General features: G+C 44.6%; 1 protein-coding gene across 6 annotated transcripts; it reads left to right on the forward strand.

The window, feature by feature from the left end:
- Positions 1 to 27,763, forward strand: filip1b (filamin A interacting protein 1b). 6 transcript variants are annotated; one of them, XM_062551307.1, is made up of 8 exons: positions 1 to 326; positions 11,412 to 11,725; positions 13,790 to 13,963; positions 14,307 to 14,485; positions 19,851 to 22,770; positions 23,151 to 23,215; positions 24,090 to 24,147; positions 27,013 to 27,763. In XM_062551307.1, exons 2-8 carry the CDS (start codon positions 11,426 to 11,428, stop codon positions 27,031 to 27,033), a joined length of 3,717 nt encoding a protein of 1,238 aa, XP_062407291.1. In that variant the 5' UTR covers positions 1 to 326; positions 11,412 to 11,425; the 3' UTR covers positions 27,034 to 27,763. The 6 variants fall into 6 exon arrangements, with proteins under 6 accessions (XP_062407291.1, XP_062407294.1, XP_062407293.1 ...); XM_062551310.1 differs by having other exon boundaries at positions 19,851 to 22,692; XM_062551309.1 differs by lacking the exon at positions 23,151 to 23,215.
- The last annotated feature ends 109 nt before the right edge of the window (positions 27,764 to 27,872 follow it).

Genomic DNA, 27,872 nt, shown 5'->3' on the forward strand with positions numbered 1-27,872 from the left:
CAGTCGGTGCGAGTCTCCCTGCTGGCTCAAAACTTTGTGAGAAGACAAAAGCAGGATCTCTCCAGTCGTAACGTTTATCTCCCCGAGCGCCGCAGCTCTATACCGAACAGAGAACTTGAAGAGCCAAAAGGAGAGCAGAGGAGAGTATAGAGGAAGAGGAGTGGGTGTCTTTGTAAAAATAAAAAAAGTGTTTGTTTTGGACACAGAGGCTTGGAAGTGAAGGGTTCTGAGGAGGGTTCTCTCGGTCCTTGTGCTGGGTTTTGACTTTCAGCAGCTGCTGCCTCTCAGGTGTGAGCTGTCGGCTGGACTTGGACCGCTGTAGACAGGTAAGGCAGCGAACTTCAGTTTCAGTCTCTTCTCCATCTGTTCTGGTTTATGACATGAGAGCGAGATAAAAACACACTATAGATAACTAGATCTGTCCTGTATATTGAAATAATGAACTGTATTTCATGGTAAGAAAGTGATAGGTGACAGTGAAGGTTACAGTATGTCACTGAGAGATCACTGTAGTGTTTGTTTACAGACGTATTACAGTATGAAATTAGCCTGTACTCTGCCTCTCTGACAGTGTATCAAATTGCTGCCTATTATTCATATGAATAACAGGACCATCCACCATTATGTGTGTGTGTGTGTGTGTGTGTGTGTGTGTGTGTTTGTGGTGCCTGTGAGTGTCTGTATGAGTGAAAGAGTGTCCCTCTGTGAGTGAGTGTGAGAGTGAGTCATGAATCGTTCAGTGGGAAGCACATCATCTGAATCAATGAGTTGTGGAAGGGCTGTGGGATGTGCCGCCAGGCTGATTTTCAGTAAATGTTCCCCGCACTCAGGAAATGGTACATTAGAAAGGAGCATTAATTGATTACATCTCTAACCAAAAGAGTGCTTCTGCTCATTCTCAGGGGAGCGGACAAACGAGGAATAATAACACTTGAAACAGCTGCACAGATCTAGAGGCAGCGATAAGCCATGGAACCATCAAGCTACTTACTTCAATATTTGTGTGTGTGTGTGTGTGTGTGTGTGTGTGTGTGTGTGTGTGTGTGTGTGTGTGTGTGTGTGTGTGTGTGTGTGTGTGTGTGTGTGTGTGTGTGTGTGTGTGTGTGTGTGTGTGTGTGTGTGTGTGTGTGTGTGTGTGTGTTTGAGTGTGTGTGTGTGTGTGTGTGTGTGTGTGTGTGTGTGTGTGTGTGTGTGTTTGGGGGCTGGAGGGGCAAATCCTCCGATGCTACAGAGGCCACCACATGACGTCCTAAGCTAGATAAATGATTCTCTTGAGAAAGATTTAAAGTAGACACAGAACAGCTAAGCTTGGCGTTTCAACTGTTTACATTAGAATGGGAAGGCATAAAAAAATAAGTTTCTAAGTCTCACTCTGGACAGAGACGAATTCTTCAAGTGGCTTTTCACAGAATTCAGCATCTTCGGCTCTTGGAGGATTTAAAGCCAGATGAGATACGATCTCAAACCACTCTCGGAGGATGATAATGAATTTGTTTTGTGTGCTGCCAGGGAACTATCCGGATGACAAACCTTAATAACAGACTTTGAAACCCACGCTATGTACTCCCTCTTTCTTCGCCAGTGTGGGAGGCTTGAGAGTTCTGGTTAATGTGTACTTTTTGTTTGTGTCGTGAGACATAATTATTCTGTCCCTGAGGACTTGTGGGGGAACATAAGGGGATCCCTGACAGACCTCCTTCTCTGGAGGCATACCATCAGCAGGCAATGATGTTGTCAGAAGGTGTCCCCCACCCCCACCCCCAACCCCCTCTGTCTTTTTCTTTTTGTTTCTGTGGTTTTAGGCTGTGAAACCAGATTGGGTATGCTTTCCCACATCTCACTGAGAAAAAAGTGTTCCATGATAGGCTTTTTCCTACCCGTTCCCCTACTTCTTTTTATGACACTGGATTTGGAACTACATTGTTGTCGAGGATTTAAAAAAAAAAAAAGGTTTGCCGTTGTTACAATGATATATGATGATTTAAGACTAGATATCTATTTGACAGTTCATTTGAGTGCCTGAAATTGTGCTTACATCTTGAAAAGATCTGGGTTAGATCTTGTATGGTCAGTGTGAGCGAACTTGTTGAGTTGTCACTGTGAAGCTGTCACAGAGCAATAAAAAGTCATTTATCCCCAGTAAGTCTCTGTAAATCTGCCCTAATATACCATGTCATTATACAGAGGTTTGTCTATTTAGTTTTCCATTGCCTCTGCCCCCAAGGAGCCAGAGTGAGTTTAGAGACTATTGCCTGGGTAGCTCAGTAGCATCAACACTAAGACAGATTTCCCTCCTTCTTCTCATGCTCACCGACAGATAAAGAAAAGAGATGTTTGGCACTGCATTTCGGCACAGCAATCGTCTGATTGTGTTGCTTTAAATCATCCTTGTCCCGGCGTAAGGGTCCCTGTCACTGTTGACGTTCGCAGCCAAACGCTGAGTGATAAGACGCTGGGGGGCATGAGATCAGCCGGCTAATTCGGCTCTGCAGCTTCGGCATGGAACACACAGCAGCCCCTCTGGCTTTGTGTCCGGCCATTGTTACTATGACAACAAAACAAGGATGGGTTTGGGGTGTTTGCTAAGCTATTTTCTCTCGTGGACTGATGAGACACACGTTACCGTCAAGAGCACTGCAGTGTTAAGACTCTGGGTTGTGTATATAAAGTCATAATGATCTTTCCAGCAGCTATGATGTGCAGTAAATATTTGCTCCTTTGCATACAAACAGTGAGAGCCTTTGCTGTAACATTAAAGAGGACACCAAATCATTTGTGGTGTCTGCACAGTGACACCATGTCATCCAGTCACACTTAGGAGAGAGAGACTCTCTCTGTCTCATCTGGACGCGTGTGCAGCTTTCAATGACTAACCCGTGGAATGTGACATTCACATTTTACCACCGAAGCCCCCCTGTAGAAACAGCGGTGATATCATCGGCCGCTTATTGACTGCACCTAGGTGGCCAAGGAGCCATATGAGTCATGGGGTGGAGAGGCTGCTGTCCAAACGCAGGGTGGTTTGTTGTGGTAATGGATACTTGTTTACGCTCTTGGGTCTGATGGGTATTATCATTTGCACCTCTAGAGTTGGCATGAGAGGGCCAAAATAGAATAACAACATAGTGAGTTTGCTCAAGAGTTGGTGTGATCTTATAACCTACTCCACATGAGTGCTCTGTAGCCTGTGTGGTTTGTATGTTCAATGTAAACAGTGCCTAACATTACTTTGCCTAATGTTAAGTGCTTATAACATTACATTCCTTTCTAATAAACAATGCTGATCACCAAAAATATTATACTGCACATGAGTGGTAATTCGAACGCTGTCATGCTCTTGTTTAGCCCATAGATATATACATATATATGTAGGCCTGCTTTATATATATGGTTTAGCCTACTTCTTTATGGTGGATGCTGTATTGCTATGGCAACAATGCTATCCCTCAGGATTTGTAATGTTTTAAGAGCATTTTTAGTCAGTTCACGAAATGTGTTCCATAGCACTTTTCTTGTAATGCCTTGAACATTGAATTTCTTTTCTGACGTGAGTTCACATGAAATTCATGTGTGTGAGAAAATGCTCTAAGGTATACGTACTTCCCTGAAGTTATGACACATGTGATAGCAGAGAAGATAACCACACATTTTCAAAAGTGCTTTCGGGGCGTATGTATACAACTGGCCAAAAATGTTGACAGAGACGGAGAAATAGATAGAGAAATAACACAGTCAGCAGTAATCCACCCCATTCTCTCTCTCTCTCTCTCTCTCTCTCTCTCTCTCTCTCACCCTTACTTTATGAGGGAAGTGACTTCATCCTCATCCCATCAGAAAGGCATGTGAAACCGGGCTGTTCAAGAACTACAGTACATCTGGCCTGTGACGTCACTGCTAAGGCCTGGCCAGCCCAGTCTTGGCCCTTTTGAAGCGCAGCATTTAGGGATGGAACATGCCTTATCAATCTCATTCTTCTTCCACTGATCGCCGGTGCTTTGGTCAGATAATATCCACGCTTGGGTCTGCTACGAGCACTGACTGGACGTTTCCAAAGTAGATCAAATATTTGCAGTGGGCTGTAAGTAATGTTTCGCATTCCAACATTTTCGTGTCATTTTGCTGTGAAGTCTAATACCAAAAGGCACATTGTGATGAAACGTAATCAAATGGTAGAGAGGAGATTCAGGAAAGCTGTTCGACAGCAACACAAACTCCCCTGTGCTGTGCTAGATTCTGGTTGTATATAGCTTTGGACAAGGCCAAGTTTACGGCCTCTATTTTTACTCCACCATTCAAAGGAATCCTGCGCTCTTGTCCTTCACCCCTACTGCTACCCTTCTACGGCAGCAAGCACTGACCTGTCTCATTTAATTAGAACACTGAGTGAATTAACATATGGATAGAGGTGTTGGTCAGTCTTTAACAAAGGTTTATGAAGACATGCATTACTCTGCATACCAGAAACAGTGCATGTTATGTTTACGTGCATGTGTGTGTGTGTATGTGTGTTTTGTGTGTGTGTGTGTGTGTGTGTGTGTGTGTGTGTATGTGTGAGTGTGAGTGTGAGTGTGAGTGTGTGTGTGTGTGTGTGTGTGTGTGTGTGTGTGTGTGTGTGTGTGTGTGTGTGTGTGTGTGTGTGTGTGTGTGTGTCTAGTGCAGACCATATCTTTATGGCATTTCCTCTTTTTCCCCATTTGTGTGATAGTAAGCATCCTATCTGGCTTTGTTCTAGTGTTGTCTGACTTCATAGACGCCATTTGGAACGTTCTAAATGATGTCAAATGATGGTCGGCCAGGAAACAGCAGATGGTAATCATGCACTTGCCCAATGAAGCAGGAAGTGCTTAGTCTAATGTAGACCGCTAGAAATAAGTCCTATATTTGTGTCTCCTGCCTGGAATACTACAGATTGTAATCTAACCTCAGTAGAGATATTCTGGTCCTACTGTACTAATGTGTCATAGGAATAGGCTACATTATGTCCTAATGGTAGACTGACAGGCATGTTGGATCCCTGCTTATCAATATTTAGCTGAGAGTGGAAACATGCAGTGGGTACATATGAGATTACATCACACAATAAACACGAACCCTTCCTCCATGCTTACGGTCGACGTCTCTGTAGGAAACAATATATCTGGGCCGAACATAATTGCAGCAAATAAATTTTACGACACAACTCTCTCAGCAGGAAGAAACTCTAAATCAGGCAAAACAAACACCAGCTAAAGCAGAAAAAATCACCACACAAAATCACCATGGTCCTTTCACTGGACGGCACTGGCCAAGTTCTAGATGGCCGTTTCTCTCCACTGCAGTTGTTTTCACTCGGCCAGCTCTCCAGGACCTCCCAGGCCCGGGTATTCCCATCCCGCTGTGGGTTCGGAGGTCGAAGAGGTCATTCCGTCTGGCGGCCACGGGCGCTGACACAGAATGGCGGAAGACTGGGCTTTATGGCTGGAACCTAAGGGAGCCCCCTCAGACGCGCAGAGCTGTGGATTTATGCCCGGAGGAAAAAGCACTGACTCTCCACCAACTCTCTGACCTAGTCCTGAACTCTGAAACATAAGTCTCGCAGGGTGTCAGAATATAATACACCGAAGCGAATCGCAGACTCGCCCTGGAGACGCGCGGCATTAACGCTGTAATGAGGACCCAAACAAATCCATCCTCCTTTTCGGCAGTTAGTCGCAGCTACAACTCGTTTCGGATGGACGCGCGTTTGTCACACCATGCGAGCGAGTTTGTTTTCATGGTGTGTTGCATAGCAATATTCCCACGGAGTGCAAATTCAATGTCTTGATGGATGAAGTGGAAGGTTAATGATGAGGTGTTACCTTGTGCTAGGAGTTCTACTCTTGTCGTCACACCGGGACATTAAAAGGGCCACTGATGTCTTTTTTTTTTCTGGAATGTTCTCTTGCAGATTTCTGCAAGCATTAAGAGTAGTAGTGGTTGCATTCTTTTTCAATTTTCTTCTCACTATGAGTTGAAATGTCTGCTTTGCTGAGAGGAGGTGTCTGCATGCAAGACTCCTCAGAAAGTCTTCATCTCTCTTTTGCCTTATTTAGTCACATTCCTGTCTTCGCTTGGCTGGGTCAAAGTCTGTTCTGTGGGCTTATTTTGCTAAAGGTCCTCAGAGTGGTCCATCAGCCGGTGGATGGGGTGTACTGTACTTTGGGCTGCCTACCTGTTCTCACAGTACTTGGCTTTACAGAACAAGAGCACACTGCGCTTCTGGCCACAAAAGAAGTAAAACATTCATTCATTGATGCCACTTTCCATTCACTTCCTCAAACACATATTCTGCAAATTCCTTAATGAAATCTAAACATAAAGGGCTCCATAAAAACATGTTTTGGCAGCATTCTTTCTCTCTTCCATCTTAACATCTTGCAGACAAGAAGCACATTTCTATGATGATCATCTTTGAGACTTAAGACAAGGATGACCAAGTCATTACCCTCATGCAGTAGGCCTATAAAAATGCTTGCATTGGCTGATTACCAGGAACCCTGACAGGTTCACTTGAAGCACTTTCCCTTTCACTACAAACACAACATGCGATGATGACGGCAGGTGGATCATGACAGAGGAAGGCAGCCACCCAGTCCCCCTTTCGTCTGTTTATATCCCTCCTATCAACTATTACAGCAATGCCTCTTGCTGGCACCGGACCAGACTTTGTTTCCCAGTTAAGCTCCGCTGTCATACCGACAGGGAATGCGGTGTGTGTAAAGTCATTTGCGTGTGTGTGAGCGAGGCCGTGGCTCCATCAGTACGCACTGTGATGGCGCTTTATTTAGACGTCTTTGAATGTCTGTGGTGGCGCGTGGCACGCCGACAATGTCCGCTGCAGGGGTCTTGGGAAGTGTTAATAACTACCAGGAGAGCAAGCAAGAATCCCACGTTCAGTCGGCGGGGTTTGTTTATGCTGAGGTGGGCTGGCTTGGGTGTTGTGTTGTGTTGTGTTGGTGGGCATCTATAGGGGGTTGGGGGGGTGGGGTGGGGGGGGCAACTAGAGAACTGCCATTTGTTGCCTGATAAACGGATAGCCATCTCTCTGTGTCTCTTGTGCCATAGCACTAGGGGGAGACACTATAAATACTCTACAATTTCACCAACAAGCAGCTGTGCATGCCACCCATGGGTCCAATGTCCAGGAATGAGCGAGGTTGTTGAGGTGGTGTGTGTGTGTGTGTGTGTGTGTGTGTGTGTGTGTGTGTGTGTGTGTGTGTGTGTGTGTGTGTGTGTGTGTGTGTGTGTGTGTGTGTGTGTGTGTGTGTGTGCGTGTGTGTGTGTGTGTCTGTGTCTGTCTGTCTGTTTTGGTAGGGGGGAAGTCCAGTGCCTCTTTGCCCTAATGCTAATTTCCATGGGCAGAATGTAAGCCATGTCTAGGTGTCATATTTGTCATATATATTCCGGCATTGAAGCAGATGACGATGATGATGATGATGATGGAATTTCTAGCACAGATGATCCTGTTGGCTAAAAATATGCCCTGCTCAATTTAGAGTGTTGAGCTCTGAGGCAATCCTCCAAATTCAAGGTGATTATAAGTCAACACTGACTGGGTGGCTGAGCCTGAACCTATATAAAATAGTGTTATTTTGAGATTTGTTGGTGGGGGATTTGGTATGTTGTAACATAACACATGTTAATGTGCAATCTGAAAATAATACAGGAAAGACCACCATGAGAGAAACATGAAGCAAAAGTTAAAGAGTTGTACTGTACCTCTGTAAATGAAACATGCTGAGCTTACAACTGAAACAACAACAAAAAAAAGACTCTGGCAGACTAAACTCAAATAAATGTTACATATGATTTTAATATTGCCCACTGGCATTTAATAATATCGTCTGCACTGAAAGGAAGGATGTTTGTACTTAAGGTCATCAAAAAAAAAAAAAAAGACTTGCGTGGTGCTGGTTGTGTTTAGACATCGCAGCTATAGAAACTGTCTTGTTAATATCATCATAACCATTGCTACATCTGAGGTATCCGAGACATTGCTTTTTGTGTCAACAGTGCTCAGGGCTCAAGGTTTTTGAGCAAATCAAGCTGACAGTCAAAATGAAGACAACCCAAATGGCTGTGCCCACAGGAGTGGTTGGCAGCTTCCCTGTAACAACTATTAATAACCATCGGCACTTAACTGACTGCTGCCTTTCGGCGGCCAGGATTTTCCCAGCTGAAGTCACATGCTGGTTTCATCAGAGCCCGGTGGCCTAGCCTCGTTCAGGCTCAGTGGCTTCAACATACTTTTCCAGAGAGGGACTTGGTGTTACTGCTGTGCTGTTACTCGACCCAGGCCCCTGTGTGTGTGTGTGTGTTTGTGTGTGTATGAGCTGTGGGGCTCCATGTTTCATCATCACTCCCAGCAGCACCATAAAATGTCTCACACACACACATACACACACACAGCGCAGGCTGGTTGTGTTCTGATTTATGTCTGACCTTTATGAATCAGCACAAACACACACAGGACGTTAATCATCCTATCAAACGTCCATGCCAGACAGGACCCACAACACACACACACACACACACACACACACACACACACACACACACACACACACACACACAGGGTCCACTCGGTTCAGCTCAACTAAGCTCTTGGGGTGAGAGCCTTGCCGCTGCCACTTTCTCAGCACCACGCTGTGTGTGTGTGTGTGTGTGTGTGTGTGTGCACGTTTAATGACGCCATTGAGTCATGAGGTGCCTCACCGGGGGGGCTTCTCTGTGGTCAGCCGACGGGATGCACCTCTCGTCGGGCTCGGCAGAGTGTACACAGGTTTCCCACTGCTGGCTGGTCTCTGATCAGTGGCCAAAGAAGGCAAGAGCGAACGCTCCCCCAGGTGTGGGTGATGCAAAGGAAAGTCGACTCTTTTGTGCAGTGTGACCAGTGGAAACAATGGCCTCACATTCCCTGATTAAAACGCCGCGCGACGTTGCTCATACTTGGCAAGGCGCGGTTATTGCTCTTGACAGTCAAGTGGCGCCCCGAGTTTCTGATCGAGTGCAGGAAATATATGATAGGCCTGTGTTGGATTGTGGAGTGTGTTGGTGCGCCATCCTCTACAGAGAGACCAGCTATACAGTAGAACACACAGAAGACTCAAGTCTCTCTCCTAAACAGTTCAAAGTGAGTCTGATTCAGACACACATTAAACTTCATCACCAGGACAAATTCATCACTAGGACAAATTGTTTTTGAGTTTTTGAGACATACAAAATACAAAATTGTGAAATAGCTTTTCTGTCAATGTTTGGAATGATTTTAATTGCACAGTCATAGAGTAAATCACAATTCAAAATAGGCTGACCATGTGGAATATAGTTCTCATGTGAATGACGAACATTTGAAACACTCCAAGCCAATCCAGTGTCTGAGGTGGGGAGCTCAAAGGAGACTTGCTTGCTCAATCAGAAAACAACAAAGGTGATTAGTACCTTTATATGTTGTGGACACGGTTGAGATGGGAAACGAGCTTCGTTTGTCTCTCACTGGACTTCATTTCATCACTGAGGCCGAGACAGGTTGTCTCCACATGAAACTCATCACTGTGTGCTGAAGTCATGTCTGGCCCTGCAAGATGACCATCTGACAAGTGGACAAAGCAAGCCAGCAGGGATGCGCGTTCTCACACACACACACACACACACACACACACACACACACTCACGCACGGGGGCCATATTTATATTTGGCCACCAGTTTGATTAAGCAGTAAATGTCTCACTCTGAGCATCTTTAAGATGGACGTTGGAGCGGTGTCTTATCATTAGCAGAATCCGCTCTTCGGCCAGACAGCGCACTACTTTAGCTTTGAATAATTATCTGGAACAAAGACTTTGCAGTGAGCGCCATTAATCAATAGCATCATATAATTTGAAAGCTTTTTGACATGACTAATTATCTGTGTTTAACATCTTGTTTGTATTTGCCATTTAGAGGCAGGGAGGGAGGGAGGGGAGGGTGTTGAATGCACTTGCTGCTCAGGTCTCCATCTCCAGAGAGTCGTCTGGCCCCAGGTGTCACTGGAAGAGTTATGTCACATATCTAATCACAACACACACCATTGCACCAATATGTTCACGAGATCTAGAAAAACACAAAATGACAAAAAAAAGAAAAAACATAATTTGGGAATTGCTCCAGTATTACACAGTGAATGAGTCAGAGGTGACAGGTTGAGTGTGTATGCTATCACAAGGGAGGAACAGCGGAGATGCTAGTTCCCTGCTATTGATTAAACCTCCTGAAGTCATAGCTGAAATCCGCGGCTGAGGCTATGAACAGCCCTACTTCATCTCTGTCGGAGTGGCCTCTCGGCTGGCTGCGCACCACATCTCTCTCAGGGGGGAAGTCCCCCTCGCAAATCACAGCCCCGGCCTGCTATACACTCGCTGCGGTATTAACTCTGGCGTGCGTCTCGCAAAAAGAGATCACATGATGGAAGCATCGCTGTGTGAGCGGAGCTTTACCTAACTGACAGCTGCGTTCGAAGGAAATGACCGAGCTAATGACTTGCTCAGCTTCCCCGCCACAGACTCACGCATGCAGGATAAATATTTGGGTTGTTTGGGAGGAAGGAGAGAGAGGGCTGGCTGAGGTTTGTTTTGTTACCCTCAACAACTAGGCTAGAGCTGGGCACTTAGGAAACATCTGTGTTAGCCTGATCGTTGCTTCTACAGGAACAACTCGGTCTTAAAGCTTGAATTATCACCTTATGTGATTGACCACATCCCTCAACAATTCCTAGTGCAGGATTAGAGAACTAAAATGTTAGGGACCCCTGTTAAAGTAATGTGAGAGGCATTTGCTAGTTGGTGTCATGGTTAGTATTCCATGGTTTTGTAAATGTGGGAATATACAACAGGATACCATGAGAGTGAGTGAAGAGAAAATAATTACCTTCTTTTAGTGAGACCTTTGCCTTTGGCCTTTTGCTGTAAACGTTGCCAGCAGTTAAGGACACACTGGGGAGAACACAATTTCTTAATCATTGGGGCGAATCCACACTCCCAGTGTTTACACAAAGGCCGAGTTGGCCACCGGAGTTGAACTGTTGATGGCGAGCCATCCTCAGTTTTCTCAGGTTACACATTTAATGTTGTTCAGTGTTGGCCAATGACAAAGTTATAATGCAGTCTTGACCAGTGAGCTGATGACTCACTTGTGCAACTGAACACACGACCTTCTTGGCAAGCTTGGGGGAGACTCATATTGCAGTGGCCTATAACAACAACATGTTCTCTCCTATGCTGTGGAGAAACTCTTTTGTCAGTGATGTCTGTATTACCTACCACACTGGTGCTTGACCAGTCCTGCACCTTGGAAGTGTCCATCCATTTTTAATCTTTTTTTGTTTGTTTGTTTTGTTTCTGGTGCTCTCATTCAGAATCGAGGTGAAACATGAGGTCACGGAGTAGCGCCATGGAGATCCCCGACAAGGGTCATCAACTCGAGATCGCACAGCCGGTTCGGAAAGCCTTCCAGAAAGATGAGGACGGCGGGAAAGGAAACGCGCCGGAACCCACAAAGAGAAACGTGAACGAGAGCAAAGAGGACAGAGCCGTCCCCGCGACGGCCAAACGACCACAGAAAGGCGCCGAGAGGGGCAGCAGCGGTGTTGGTAGGAGGAAGGTTGCGCTGGTCGACCTCTCTAAGGAGGACCTGGTCCGACTACTGGGAGTGATGGAGGGCGAGGTGCAGGTGAGAGGTGGTGTGTATCAACATTCATTAATCAAAGGTTAAAGGTCAGACTCGTGGTGTGTATCAACATTCCATAATTAAAAGGTTAAAGGTCAGACTCTGTATCAACATTCATTAATCAAAGGTTAAAAAAGGGACACACCTGTTGTTTTCTCAAACCATGTTTTCTAACCGTGGTTGTTGTTTGCTGGTAACTAAAAATCCCTGGTAGGCTGGCGCTACAGCTTCAAAGTTCCACTATAACAGGCAAATCATCCCCCTAGAGCTCACTGTCTGGTACAGCCAGGTGGTCTGATCTGATGGCGTGCAGATACCTCAGCTATTCCTGTGAGTCGAGCCGCTCCCTGCTCTGGCTCACCTCATGGGGGACCTGAATTGAGGCTAAACCAGATGCCTGAAGGCTAAACACGTCACGGGCTCTGATTTTGACTAGTGTTGAGAATGTTAATGATTCACAAATTACATAATAGGCCCCGTGCTCATAGGATATGTTATAGTGCTGTCATCAGTAAAGCGCTCTGGAATCGGTATATGTCTAAATACAGCTGTCTCATTTAGGAGGTCTTATGTGATTCATGATTAATATAGTAACATCATCCACAGCGTCACACTTTTCAGGAATGCTGTGGACATTGTGAGTAGAGCTCCCTCTTATGGAATAACAACTGCTTTACAGGTTTAACCATACAAAGACTCAGTGCTGTTTTCAGTGCAGTTCATCAATCTGTTTGTTTGTCAACAGAGTTATGCAAAAGAACTCCACTAACACCCCCGACCACCAATAGTCAAGACATTTAGTAAAGGGATATTGCATGGGGTTCATAGAATTTTGGAGCAGCAACCAATCATTTTTCACTCCTTAACATTCCCGACATATGGCATTTGGCCTTGGCAGAGGTCTGTACTCTCCAGAGTGACCCTGTAGATAATCTGCAATAAATAAGAACTAGCAGTTATGTCTAGCTATGTGGCAAAATATAGCTGTATTGCTCAGTAGCCCATTTTGGAGCAGTGCGTGTTTCATATCTGACTGGTATTTCAGTGACTTCACACACATCAGTCTATGTTAAATGGTAATGTGGTCTCCAGAAGGATTGTTGATCTGTTGACATTTGAATGAAAGTTGATGTTGAAGTACACTACCGGTCAAAAGTGTGGAGTAACTTACAAAGTTCCATTCCACTCCATTATAGGATACCAGCTTAGATCAGGTGCATTGTTTTTTTTTTAATCAGGGCAGCAGTTTTCAGATTACATTATGTGCTTACATAAATGCAAAGGTTTCTCGACTGTTGTAGAAAAAAAATGGCTGATCTTTAATGCAATCTCTACATTGCCCATTATCAGCAACCATTCATGCAATGTTCCTACAGGGACATTCTGTTTACTAATCTGATATCATTTTAAAAGGCTAACTGAGAAAACATTACAGAACCCTTTTTCAATTATCTAAGCACATAATGTAATCTGAAAACTGCTGCCCCGATTTAAAAACAATGCCACTGATCTCAGCTGGTATTCTGTCTATAATGGTGTGGAACAGAAATGTCTAAGTGGCCCCAAATATTTGACTGGTAATGTATAATGGATAACAAAGGCAGACATCACGAGTCCAGAAAGTCCTGCCTTATATTATTTCTACCTGTGTGCGCTTAACACAGGTGATATCATTACCTGATCTACCTGGCTGCTAGTTGAGGATGAGTTGGTTTACTTAATGGTTGGATCAAATACTTGGCAGGACTTTCTGAACCTAGGATGTCCGCCTCTGCTGGATAAGTCATTGGGTGCCTCTCATTCAGCGTTTATGCATCCTCCCCTCGCTCTTCGGGCCTCGATCCTCACTGATCTACATAAAGAAAGATAGAAGAAGGGATAGACTATCCCATTGTTGCCGCCCCATCATTCTTTATGTACATCAGTGAGGATTTAGGCCCGAGGAGCGAGGGAGTACGTAAAAAAGCCGAATGAGAGGCACCTACTATCATTCAAATGAAACAACTCTGCTGGATAAGTCATCATCATTCAAATGAAACAACTCTGTTGGATGTGCTCTGCTCTAAGGCGAGGGAGGACATCATCCAGATGATGAAGTCCGAGCGGACGCGGCCGGAGGTGCTGGAGGCCCACTACGGCTCGGCCGCACCCATAAAACCTCTACAGGCGCTCCAGAGGGACGCCCTGATGACCAACAGCAAGACCCCCACAGACGACGTCTACGAGATGCCCATGGCTGAGGTGAGGGAACAACAAAGGCAGAGGCTTCTCTCATTTGGCCTTTTATACCCTGAAAGATACCATTACGAAATTTGAAAGTGTTGAGTTTACAGAAATCATATGCATTCATATAGTTAAGGAAACCTTCAAAATCTCCACCAATCGTCTGATTTTTCATAATGATGCAAATGTGTTATGCCTTTTTTTTAAAAAAAAAATCTTAAGTAGCATACAATATGAAGAAGCTGCATATTTAATTAGTGTGTCGTGCTGTCCTTGGGACTCGGTGACCCTGGTGATGATGGTGTTGTGTCCTGCGGCCATGTGAGTTAAGAGTGAGTGTCCCTCGTCCTCTTCCCCGCAGCTGGACCGGCTAGAGGGCAAGCAGAGGGACACGTACCGCCGCATGCTGGAGCAGCTGCTGCTGGCGGAGAAGTGCCACCGACGGACGGTCAACGACCTGGACAGTGAGAAGCGCAAGCACACCGACTTCATCAACAAGAGCGACGACTTCACCAACCTCCTGGAGCAGGAGAGGGAGAGGTGTGTACTGCAGATTTGCGTTGAGCTTGTGTGTGTGTGTGTGTAAGCTGTATGTGTTTGGATACAGGTGTTTATGTGTTGGAATCTGCATGTATGAGCATTATGTGAGTGTGTGTATTTTTGTATGTATGTGCAGCGCTTTCCAGAATTCTTGGTACCTTTATTTAATATGAGTGAAAATGCTACTGAACACTCCCATTACTGTTTCACATGCACATACTGCCATTGCAAAGCAAACTGAGAAAAAAGAAAACATAAATTTCAAAATTTCATATTTCAGGTTTTCAGAGGTTTTCAATTGGACTAATGCCACGGTACTGGGATCGCAATAGCACCATTTTGTGTTCATGTAACCATTATTAAGTGGATTTGATATGCACTCTGGACTGTGTCCTGTTGGTTGATCCAAACGAGTTTTGGCTTTTGGGTAGAGATACCTAGGTAGATAGATTTCTATATAAAATCACCTGGTATTACTGGTGCCATGCATGCAAACAATACTGCCGGGGTATTTGGTGGAGAAACAGCCCCACAGAGTCACAGATCTTAAACCATAATTAATGTGTGTAGTAGCCATCTTTATTTCTATGTCAAATTCACAGTTTGCATTTGGAAAGAAAGAGCTCAGTTTTTGTTTTAGCTGACTACACCCTGTTCTAGTTGAAGTTCCAGTGGTGTCTGGCAATCTAAAAGTACTTCTGCTTGTGATTCTGGCACACCTTCCAGACAGTTTGTTGGCATGGAGGTGGTCTTATGGTGGATTTGGAGACATGGTAACCCTGAGATCCTACCAAAGCCTGTAGTCCTGAAATTAGAATATTTTTTGAATCTATATATAATATATATCTGTGTTTGAGTGTGTACGTTGGCAAAAGTGAGGGGTGGGCTGCTGGGATGGGGGTCTGTTTGAAGGACATCATAACAATCCCGCACAACAGATCTCAGTCGGGTCATGCCACAGTGGCTCTCTGTGCCCACGGAGCAGCGCTGCAGTCGCTATCGCACACAAAAGCAGCCGCACACAAAGGCCACATGGGAAAAATGGCGGCAAAGTGAGCTTCAAAGAGCACTGACATTTTGTGTGTGTGTGTGTGTGATACCCAAGCAATGGCTGAGATCATGGGGAAACATGGAGCACATGTAGAGAGAGGGGCCCCACAAAGGCTCCGCACGAAAGGGGGTGTGGAAGAGCTGTGCTCTGAAGTAGGATGAATAGAGGATTGCATGGAAAATACCACACAGGGCCATCATAACATAGCCTGGTGGGAGAACATGGACTGGCATCACATGATGGGTGTGTTCCTGGGGGGGATGGGCCGTCATGCTGGACACAGGGTCTCTCTTCATAGCAATCAAACATTTCCATGATGGACCTTGCCATGCTCGTTAATGATTGACTATAGAAATGTCCATCACGTGCACACACGAGTCCGATTTTTCACATGCAAAATTTCGCATCAAACGAGACTTTACTTTTAAACGAAAATTACGTTTTTTCATCACAATGAACTTCGTTCTCACTGTTACTAATGTGCTTATTAATACATGTGTTTAACAGTTGTAATTTCGTGCAAATAATTAGTCCGAAAAATCGGACTCAGTCTGTTAGTCAGGGCCTTAAAGCTGCTTAGTGAAGAGAAAAGGTTCTTGCCTCCTTAAGGTGAAGGAAACAAAGAGTGGGTTTGAAGCTGCAGTAGGGCTTCATGGCGGAAACATGGCTAGGGTGGCCAGGGTCTCCTCACCCAAGCAGGCAAGTCAAGGCACAGGCGATGACATCACCCGCGCCCACCAGATAAGACCCCACAGCAGGTGATCGCTATCGGGCCCTGCCTCAGCGGTGCATGGTGGCGAGGATGCCATCTTCGCCAGAGCGTGGCCTAGATCTGAGGATAGGGCTGACAAGGTAGCACGCAAAGCTGACTCTCAAAGGACAGAGGGGCCTCATGCCTCCATGGACAGTTGGTTCTGATAAGCCGCTTTGACAGAATGATGTACGCTGCTTTGAGTGTTTTAGTGCTGGAAGTGGTCTTGGGATTTGCTTGGATTTTGTTAATCTAATTCTGAAAACAAAATCTAAATCCAAGAAGCTGCCAGGTGATCATCATTTCTTACCATGAGCTCATCATGCATGTGCTGTATGTATTTTCAACTCCATAATATGGATAGCAGCACTAGCTTTGGTAAGGAAGGATGAACCAAAGGCTTGTCTCCTGGTTATTTTCAATTTTGACCCTGTTGCCCTTGCTCATTTGTCACACCTGGGTATCCTTGATAGGGCTTCCCAGACGGTGTCAAAGCAAATTCCCAGGCAGGGGCCTCATTCTCGGGATTCACTCCAGGTGATGTCATAGGGGCCCAGAGAGCACCTGTGCGAGACTGTCAGTATTCGGAACAGTAGGACCGCTACCATGACAATGAGAGGCTGTGTTTGCTTTCACAGTTGTGCTCTGTGCTACTGAGACCTCATTCCCACTCTCTCTCTCTACTTGCATTTCCTTTACGACAGAGCTCTCAGCTTTAGGTCAAACTTATTCAAACCTATATGTTAAAGGCTCCCTTAACAAGATTGGCTCTCAGGGTCCCCCCACTGGTTGAAAAGCACAATAATAAACAAATAAATATGTGTCTTTTGCAACAAAGTTTGAACAGAATTCCGATATAATATAGAGGGAATGTGCTGACAGCAGTCTGTTGAAAAAGATAGCATAGCGGCTCTTTTGCATTTTGATTTCGAGAAAGTAGCTATAGGTCATCTCATACAGAAGGCCACTCAGGCTATGACAGAAGTGCCGTTTGTCATGTTATGAGGTTATGTGTTATCAAAATGATTTTAGAAACGTTATTTTATGGTCAAAAAAAGCCTCAGCTGTTAATATCTTCTTTGCAAACAATTCCTTGGATATCCACACGGTATCAGTAAACTCAATTTGGAAATCTGGGGTGAATGAAGTTCTTCCTTTCTCATCTGAACTGTTGAAATCAGAGTAAACGGAATAATGTTTACTTCCTTTTTTCATCTGGTGTTTTTTACTAACATGTGTGTTTTCTTCCGTGTTACAAAGGCACATTATGTCCGTTGCCTTGAGGGTTAATTATGAACTTTAGTCCATGGTAGCAATGTGCATGGTGTAGTCATCAGTCTGTGTCCAGTTCAGTGGACAAACATTCACCTTCTTATCATAAACCTCCATATTTTGCTGCAGTTTATCACAGGGGGTTTGTCAGCACAAAGCCTAAAATAGCGACCAAGGGTTACATTTCTTTTGTCCAGCTGCGAAGGGTTTGCTGGGAGGTGGTGGTCAGCCAGCGCTCCAGATTGCCTGAAGGTCATCTTGCGCCTCGTGACGCAGATGGTGACTCAAACATGTGCTGACCTCATCTGTGTGGCATTTGGAGTTTTACTGGTCTCTCCTGGCCGCCGTCTTCTCCGCAGGTGCTAATGCCATTACCACTGCCATTCACAGAGACGCGTGAGAGAGCCGTCTGGACGTCTCCCGGCTTTTCACCTACACATGAATCCCCACCCTCAGCTTGCCCTCCTCATGGCCAGCCTGACATGAGCATAGGACGAGCTCTGTCTCATTTTTCTATTTCCTTCCCAGGATGGGGATTAGGTTATTTTGAGCTCTTCCAGTCTAGTAATGTAGTGTACTTTACTATCATTTGACTGCTATTTATTTGTTAAGGATGGGTTTACCTCCAACAAAACCTTTACCACAGTCTATCTTGCCTGGCAGAGGGAATATGTAGAGAGTAAGGTAGGCTATTGTTTCCCTTTGGAAGGGAATATTCGCTTTTGCATTGTTACCCTGTTTCCATGGGAACACCATAGGTTTCAGATACAAGAGGTACAAATCAATTGGGTCATGCGAGATGAAAGTTTGTGCAAGATTAGAGGGGAAGGGGAAATGTTGTCATTTTGTTTTCAAGTTGACATAGACCCTATTGGCTGTTTCCTGAAACAACATCCCCCCCCCCAACACACACACACACACACACACACACACACACACACACACGCACACACTCAAGAGAAGGAGTTCACAGAAAGTCAGAAAGGGGATAACAGCCACATGAAAACCCTTCCCCTCAGCCATAGCCCCTCCCCTTCTCTGTGTCCAAACACGGACAGCACGATCCCGTGCCTTTTATGGGAGGGATGACATCACCGGCTAGTGCTGAGTGGTGAGATGCTGCTTTACGCAACTTTCACCATTCATCGCTCATTGATGACATGTTTGGAATGTGATGGCTAATTTCCTTGGGACAGGGGGGTCCCTGATCCAACCCTCAGGAGCGCTGCTTCAACTCTTAGCCTCTTTCGCAGCTTCAAAACATTCCATGCATGGATCTACCTGTACTGCTCCCAGCCTTAAGGGTAAGTTAGAGTTTAGGAGATATTGGGAATTAATAGGAAACTTCTGGCATGAAGAGGCCAGATACGCTTCAGCAAGAATATAAAATCCTTAAAAATGTATCTAAAAATCTGAAAATGTACATATATCAAATGTAAGATTTTGAAACTACAATCTATAAATGCATTTTGTTCTTATGCAGATGTCTGTTTATTTATGTTTGTGTCGTTTCTCTTAAACAGTGAGAGGAGTTGATCTTTTTTTCTTATTTATTTTCAAGCTCAGTGAATATTCACAGGGTGTTGAGCTAGTCTGCCAGCCTCGCAGTGAAACTCGGCTGGCTTAGGCTGGTTAAACATCTACCCAGGCACTTTTGTAATGTTGACTGCGCCATGTCCCTTGCTTATGCATGATCCCCTGTGCTTTTCTGTGCAAGCGTGAGAGCCGCAGCAACTCCTGTCAGGGGCAATCACACAAGGCTCCAGGCTTTGCTAATCTGACCCCCTTCTTCCTTTGTTCCTATTTTTCTATCATGCCTTTTCTATTTATTCTGCTTGCCTGCTTCATGCCTGCCAACAGGGCCGAATGGACTAAGGCTCTTAATCTGAGTATTTGTGATGTACTGCACTTTGCCAGTGAATGGTTAATCTAATCTTCTGTACATAAAGGTTCCTCGAGGACATCTCAAATGATAGGTTAAAAGGTCTTAGTGTTTTGTGATGTTTCAAAGAGGATCAATGCTGATCGATTCTCACAACAACAAAACAATTGTCTTCTGTTCAGTTTTGACACAATGCTTTATGCATGATTTTTTAAAAAATGGATGCATTTTTTTGTATTGCTGAATTCTAGGACAACAGAAGTTTTCTGTTTGTTTTCTGAATATTTTAGAATATCAATGATGTATGATGATCATTACTTCAAAATATTTTATTTCACCCACTGCTCTCCCCTTCCCCCTGTTTCTGTGTGTCTCCCTCCCCATCCCCATATGTCTCTTCTCATGGTAGACTGAAGAAGCTTCTGGAACAGGAGAAAGCCTACCAGGTTCGAAAAGAAAAGGAACATATCAAGCGCCTTGAGAAAGTCCGGCAGGAGCTGGTGAAGCTGAAGTCCTTTGCCCTCATGCTCGTTGACGAGAGGCAGCTCCACATTGAGCAGATTGACCTACAAAGCCACAGGGTCCAGGACCTGACCAAGACGCTGCAGGAGAGGGACCAGCAGCTGGGCACGGTCAGCAGCCAGTCCAAGGAGGACCAGCAGAAGGTCCTGAGGCTCGAGGCAGAGCTGGAGCACAAAACCACTAAGGTCACCCAGGAGCATGAGGAGATGACGTCCAAGCTGAACAGCCAGGAGTCGGAGAGCCGGCAGCTACGCCTGAAGCTGGCCACCCTGACGCGCCGCATCGAGGAGCTGGAGGAGAGCAATGCCGCGCTGCAGAAGTCCGAGGCTGACCTCCAGGAGCTGCGGGAGAAAATCAGCCGCGGGGAATGTGGCAACTCGAGCCTCATGGCCGAACTGGAGAACCTCCGCAAGAAGGTCCTGGAGATGGAAGGTAAGGATGAGGAGATCACCAAGACGGAGATGCAGTGCAAGGAGCTGAAGAAGAAGCTTCAGGACGAAGAGAGCTACAGCAAGGAGCTCAGACTGGAGGTGGAGAAGCTGCAGAAGAGGATGGTGGAGCTGGAGAGACTGGAGGTGGCTTTTAACAAGAGCAAAGCAGACTGTGCACAGCTCCACACCAGTCTAGAGCGGGAGAAAAACTTGGCTAAAGACTTAGCCAGTGAGCTGGAGACGGTGAAAAGTCGCGTGAAAGAACTTGAGAACTCAGAGTCTAAGTTTGAAAAGGCTGAGGTGAGTTTGAAAGAAGACCTGTCAAAGCTGAAGTCATTTACAGTGATACTTGTCGATGAGCGGAAAAACATGTCTGAAAGAATCAAACAAGAGGAGCAGAAAAGCGAAGATTTAAGTAAAATGTTTAAGACTGAACAAAGCAAAGTCATGGAGGTCACAGAAAAGCTGATTGAAGAGAGCAAAAAGCTTCTGAAGTTAAAATCAGAGATGGAGTTTAAAGTGAGCATGCTCACCAAAGAGAAGGAGGATGTGCAGACTAAGCTTGCGAGTGAAGAGGAAAAGTGCAAGGATCTTGCCTCTAAAGTGAATCAGATGAAGAAAAGAATGAGTGGGATTGAGGAGGCCGGCAGAGAATCTTCCAGAAGCATGAACAGTGTAGACAAACTTAGAATCTCAGACGAGGACAACAAAGTCAAAGAGTTGACTTTGGAGATTGAACGGTTAAAAAAACGCCTGAAACAACTTGAGGTGGTGGAAGGGGATCTGATGAAGACTGAGGATGAGTATGAACTGCTCGAGAAGAAGTTCAGGACCGAACAGGACAAGGCCAACGCTCTCTCTCAGCAGCTGGACGAGATGAGAAGCCAAATCGCCCGCAATAAGGCCATAGAGAAGGGAGAAGCGGTCAGTCAAGAGTCTGAGCTGAGGGTGCGGTGCAAGATGGAGGAGGCTAAGACCCGGGACCTGCAAGCAGACGTCCAGGCCTTGAAGGAGAAGATCCACGAACTCATGAACAAAGAGGACCAGCTCTCCCAGCTGCAGGTGGACTATGCCATCCTCCAGCAGAGGCTGATGGAGGAGGAGGACAGGAAGAGGAGCATGAGCGAAGAGGTGATGAACCTCACCAAGGAGCTGGAGGTCACCAAGTGCTATAGCCGCGTCACGCGGCCCAGCATGAACGGCAAGAGAATCGTGGACGTCCCGGTGACCTCCACCGCGGTGCAGACGGACGTGGCTGCAGGAGGGCTGGTGGAGGAGGAGACCCCTGCTGTGTTCATCAGGAAGTCCGTGCTGGAGGAGAACCACATCATGAGTAACCTGAGGCAGAGGGGTCTCAAGAAGCCCACTGTCCTCGAGCGCTACCCTCCCGCAGCAGCCGAGCTCAACATGAGGAAATCTTGGATTCCCTGGATGAATAAGAAGAAGGAGCCCATCACGGTCACCCAGACGACCCCAGAGAGGACTGTGCCCCAGGTCAATGGCGAGACCACACCTGAGCCAATCACCATGTCCCAAAAGCCTGGGCAGCCTCTGCATATACGCGTCACGCCCAATCACCAAAACAGCACGGCCACGCTGGAGATCACCAGCCCCCGAGCCGAAGACTTCTTCTCCAGCACCACCATCATCCCGACGTTGGGCCTCCAGAAACCTCGCATCACCATTGTGCCCAAGCCAACCACCGTCATGCCAAAAATGAAGACTGGAGAGGGAGCTTGTGGACCAGAACGAGCCAAGTCCCCAGTCACCATCACCACCATCTCCAGAGCCAAGGGCCCCGAGGCCGCAAAGAGCACCGATTCAAACAAGCCCCTCTCTCCTGTGTCCATCATCACAGTTAGCACTTCTCCGATTGCCGAGGCCATGGGGTTGGCGTCACAGGAGCCTCGAGATGTGACAGGCGGTCGGACAGTTTTCAAGGTGGGAGCCGACAAACAGTCAGCTCCTTCAACGATCAGAAAGTGCAGTTCCAACACAAACATCATCACCACAGAAGACAACAAAATCCACATTCACTTGGGGCCACAGTTCAAGAGACCCCAGGATAGCGGCAGCAGTGGCAACAGTGGTGGCAGTGTCAGTAGTCCCATGATGACCATTCGGCCCCTCAGCATGGCTGCAGAGTGCAAGGAGGCTGCAATGGGCACCGTTCTGAGATCGCCACGTCAAAACGCCACCGCCGCCACCACATCTGGGAAGGCCACGGCTAGCAAGGTCACGAGCAGCATTACCATCACCCCCGTAACCTCCTCTCCTGCCAGACCAACGCAGTCGGTGGTGAGTGACACAAAACTGCCCTTAAATATTACCATCAGCCCCGTAACCTCCGCTCCTGCCAGACCAACACAGTCGGTGGTGAGTGACACAAAACTGCCCTTTAATATTTCAAATAGTTTACACTGTTTATATATATATATATAGATTTGTTCTCTTTTTGTCTGTCTGTTACTTGCAGTTGATAATCTAGTGGTGGAATCCAGGGAACAAAAATTGTGCTTAATTGTTAGTAGATTCCCCCATTGATTAATCATTAGTGGTTTTAGGCCATACCTCAGGGTGTCTTGTGCATTTGTTGCGTTATACGCCTTTTTCCTTTTCTTCAAAAAATAGTGTGATTGTAGAAAAAGTAATATTATCTGATGAAAAATTACTCAATGCGTATGAACCTGTAGGACAATATACATGTATTTATATGGAGACGGGTAATTGAATGACTTGCTATTTCTATATTCCAGTTGCTTCTGAAATGTTTCAAAATGATATCAGATGGTGTCTGCTCCCTAGATAGCTCTCTTTCCAGGTATATAGACATTGAATACTTTTCCGAATGTATGATCAATACTAACACTGGAATGAAATTACATGTATCTCCCCTGGAGAAAAGCTATTTCAGCTTAGGTTGTAACTGGCGGCAACTGACCAATACCATAATACTATACAATAATTGTAACTGTATTTAGTGAAGAATGCACATCTTGCAAGAGGCCTGGGATATCCCTCCATAGTCACATTCACCTCTGAAAGAAGACTTGTGTTGCTAACTCCACACTCAGGAAATATGCTGCAATATATGCCACTATATCCCTTTTTAAAACACTTCCCTCTCATGTAAGTAGGGCCTGGCATTATTTTTTCTTATTGCTGTATGTTCTGATACTTGATGGCATAAATAATGTCAGCCATAACAGGCAATTCCCATTGGAAAATACCAACATAAACCACTTTTACTGACTACACTGACCCCTGTAGGCTAATCTTTGATAAACCTCTGACCAGCACGGTGGTGTTGAGAGCTTAAATGCCCTTTAACTCAATATCCAAGATGGTGAATCCTCATCGATAATTTGGGCTTTAAACGTTTTGAATCTGTTCAATTAGCAAATACAAGAAAATGTTGTGAATCTTGAAAATTAATAGTAGCCTAATTTTGAGATAAACTATGTTTCAAATATCTAATATTTATCAAAATGAGGCTTTCCATCTTGAATGAAAAAAAATCCTAAGTGATTTAAAAACAAACACAGCTTGACAAGCATTTGCATGAGCAGTTTACTGGCAGTATGTTGCAAGAGTAAATCTGAAAATGACTGTCACTCTCTCTCTCTCCCGCTCTCTCCCTCTCCCTCTCTCTCTCTCTCTCTCTCTCTCTGACTGTCCCTTTCTTCTCCGTATAGTCCGGGGCGGATGGACAGTCAGCGCGGTCCTCAGCCACACGAATCCCTATGTCAAAAGGTATGAAAACAGGAGGGAAGACAGTCATGGGCGTCTCCACAGTCACAAGGCTGGAGTCGCGGGCTGAGAGTCAGTCAATGAAAATTGAACTGAGGAAGTCTGCCGTTTGCAGCTCTGTCACCACAGGGGGTGGGAAGGCCTGAAAGTGCCTCATGCATGGCTGCTATGGAAACTAAATAGGGTCTTTATTTTCCATGCACCTTGGCCTTAACCTTGACCTTTATCAGAGTGATAATATGACACACGCTGAATTTGGCCGAGGAAAAACTGAAATTCACTGTCTTCACAATTTTGCTGATGCTCAACCACGTGAATGTTTTGTTGTTGTTGTTGTTGTTATTTTTTTTATTATTATTTTTTAATTCTCAAAGAATCACTTCATAAACTGTTGTACAGCACGGGGGTCAACTGTGTGTGGAGGGACATGTTCCTGCATGTTTTGACTTGCTTTGATGCAAAGCTTTCATGTCTTTTTTTTTGTGGGGAGGTAAAAATCACTTCACTACTAATGCCATTGGCTGGACTTTGTCATGTGATTCACTGGACATTATTGAAATTCATACCATTCATATTCATCTCATTTTGTTTATGTCCAACCCTATGGAGGTTTTCACAGAAAGAGAACAATTGTGACTCAATGTAGAGCATCAATCTGAATGAACTGATTAGTGACCAATAACAGTCCAGTTTGTTTTTGTATTATTATTCATGTGAATATGCTGTACTTAACACATGCAGAAAAGGGACAGTGGAAGCCTCCATAAGACTGCTGAATTTCATATCTCATATGGCTGGAATAAATCTAATCTGTATGATTGCAACAGCATGTTCAACAACTACATGATGTAATAAACATTTTTTTGTCTGTGTGGGGCCACATCTGATCACGTCTGAGACTGGAGATCCAGGACATGGGAATGTTGCAAAGAACAAAGTCTTAAGGAGCATTATGAATCTGATTTAAAAAAAAAAAAAATCCAGCCCAAAATGACAATAGACTCTAACGAAAACAAATGAGATAAAAGAAATGTCATCTTTATCTGATTTCTCAATTAACAAAAGATGTAATGGATTAAAGGAAAATAAACGCTGTCTTGGTATTCAAGACTTGATACCATTGTTCAACCCCAAGAGTGTACTTCAAAGTAATCCTCTGATGAACAGACTTGCATTTCGCTGTTGAAAACCTTTGTCTTTATTCAATTAAGTCCATTAGGGAAACGAATAATGCTTTTAAGGAACATAAAAAGATTACTTTAACATTTGCTTTGGACTGACTCCACTGCAGTCTTGGTGGGAAAGTAGGGGAAGCAGACAGAAATGGATGAACTGAAACAAGGCATTTATATAGTTCATTCTACAATATGCTTTACATTATTATGCCTTACAACAAAGAAAAATAACAATGGTCTGCAAGCTCCTATAAATACTGTTTTATGGCCTATTTACCATGTAGCCACAAGGTCTCTTAATGTTTACAGCTGATACAGCAGTTACCAAAGATAACCGTAAGCTTTAGTAAATGTTGAACTAGGCCTTGCAGTGTTTTGAGAGGTAAACAACAAAATCGGTCAGGATGTTTTAAGGAGGTGCGGTAAAACAAGTCGAAGAGCACACGCTGCACATACAACAAAAGGAAATAAGACCCAGAGTTGTTCCCACAATTGATTCTTATAGAGCACGTCCCTTTGGCTTAGAATCTGCTTTCTGTTTGAGATGTAGATTGAAACCACTGTGTTCCATTTATGACAGAGAGGGCAAACCGTCCAGCTGTTTCACTTACTCACACGGGGCAAAAGAACAAAGCAACGCTTCAACCTTTTGATGAACTTCACATAAATAGACAGGCTAAAATGCTGTAATCCCAAGACAAAAGAAGAGAGAGAACACTGACCTTGAACAAAGTTATTCACATTGAAAAAAAGGCACACTGTGCCAAAGTGTCTATAAGATTGTGATTCCAACATCTGGAAGAAAGTGTGGCTCTGTATTTTCTGTGCACTTTGGATCAACTACCAAACTTTCAATCCATCAACACTCTTTTCTCTCACTTCAGGAAAGTTGTAGCAAAACACCAATTGCAAAGAAACAGTGAAGGAATGTGCCATCATATTCATATCATTAAGGAGAAGTCTGTGTCCAATCTAATCTTATAATAATTTCTCTATTCCTGTTTTCTGCAATGCTGTCTCTTCCAACATACAGTATGTCCATCAAAACTATCTGACACACACATTTACCAGAGCAACAGCAAACACAGATAACTATCTCCACACTTCCGTGACCAGAGGTCAGTGTGGGACACAGGGCCTCACTGCATTGAAAGCATGCCACACTGCCCAGCTAATAATAAGCATGTGTTGGGAAAAGCGCAAAAGACAATCTGACTTGCTGTGTGTAACTGACACAGGCTTTACTCATCAATGCAAATCTGTAGCCTACTTAATTTGTAAGTGCATCTCAATTAGATAGAGTGTGTGGAGGAGACATTCCCTGATTGATTGATTGATAAGTTACTGCAAATTATATAGTATAGTATATATATATAGTACATTCAAGTACAATAGTTTATTTATTTTACCTTCTTTTTGGATATTGAATGAAGAGGTCAGCATTATTGCATTGCAGTTTGGAGAGTTCTGAAGGACCTCTATTCTGCAATGTAAAACAAAAGTCACTTCAACATGGCAGCTTTACAATTTGCATTGGCTATTTTTATAATCGAATAGGCTACATTCATGTCCTTTTTAATATTTATATTTGTTAATTTGAACTGTAAGTATATTATTTAGATTTTGCAAACAAGACAATTAACAATCAGTTACCTTTTTACATTTTCCCCAATTTAATTCTCTTTCTCCACAGAAATTGATGTGCACCACCTGACTTTCAAACCGTTCTTCTGAATTGGTTCTGCCTGTATTGACATGATCCGAGTACTGGTCAACTCATCAGCCATGAAATATCATCCTACAAAGCCCCCAAAGCAATTATGGTTGCCACTGTCCTTAAATGTATGTTGGGGGGTTATCGACATCCATGCAGCTGGGATAGTTTATATGTAGCCTATATGTCAAACTTACCTCTAAATAGTCTTCATAGTCTGAATATTGACATGGCACCTAACTTTACTTTTGTTATCTTGCTTTCCAATTCAGTTCATAAAGTGTCAGGCATGCAGGAGATGCAGCATTTTTAAAACAATTTTAAAATGCCAAAATGTAAGGGGGAAAAACGGAAAGAAAACATGTCCTTGTATATCGCCACATCCTTGAGAAGTTATCTATAATTGGAGGTTGCAAGTGAGAGGGGGTGATAGGTGAGAGAGAACAAATGCCACTAGCTATGCTATAGGCTACTGTGTTTGTTTTGCACTGGACAACAGCTAGTGTCCACACAGATGCTTTTTGATGTCTTCAGTTCAGCATGGTAGATGATGGCACCACGTGATGGGCTTTCAGCATCCACTACCTCTTTGTAGCACAGAATTGAGAAATGAGATGAAAAATGAGTAGGCTATGTGTTGAAAGCAGACGGGAATGTGATGAAGGTAGTGGATAACCAGTTCATCAGTGCACAAACCGATTCTTTTGTGAATAAAATGTTGACATTTGGGGAAAAACATGGCTATTTCATTATTGAAGATATGAATAGGCCTATAGCCTACAAGTTAGGCCTATGCCTTGTTTCTTATTCTTATAGTAGTCCTTATGGTACTGATTAAC

The sequence above is a fragment of the Sardina pilchardus genome, chromosome 12 (assembly GCF_963854185.1).
Source record: "Sardina pilchardus chromosome 12, fSarPil1.1, whole genome shotgun sequence".
Taxonomy (NCBI): domain Eukaryota; kingdom Metazoa; phylum Chordata; class Actinopteri; order Clupeiformes; family Clupeidae; genus Sardina; species Sardina pilchardus.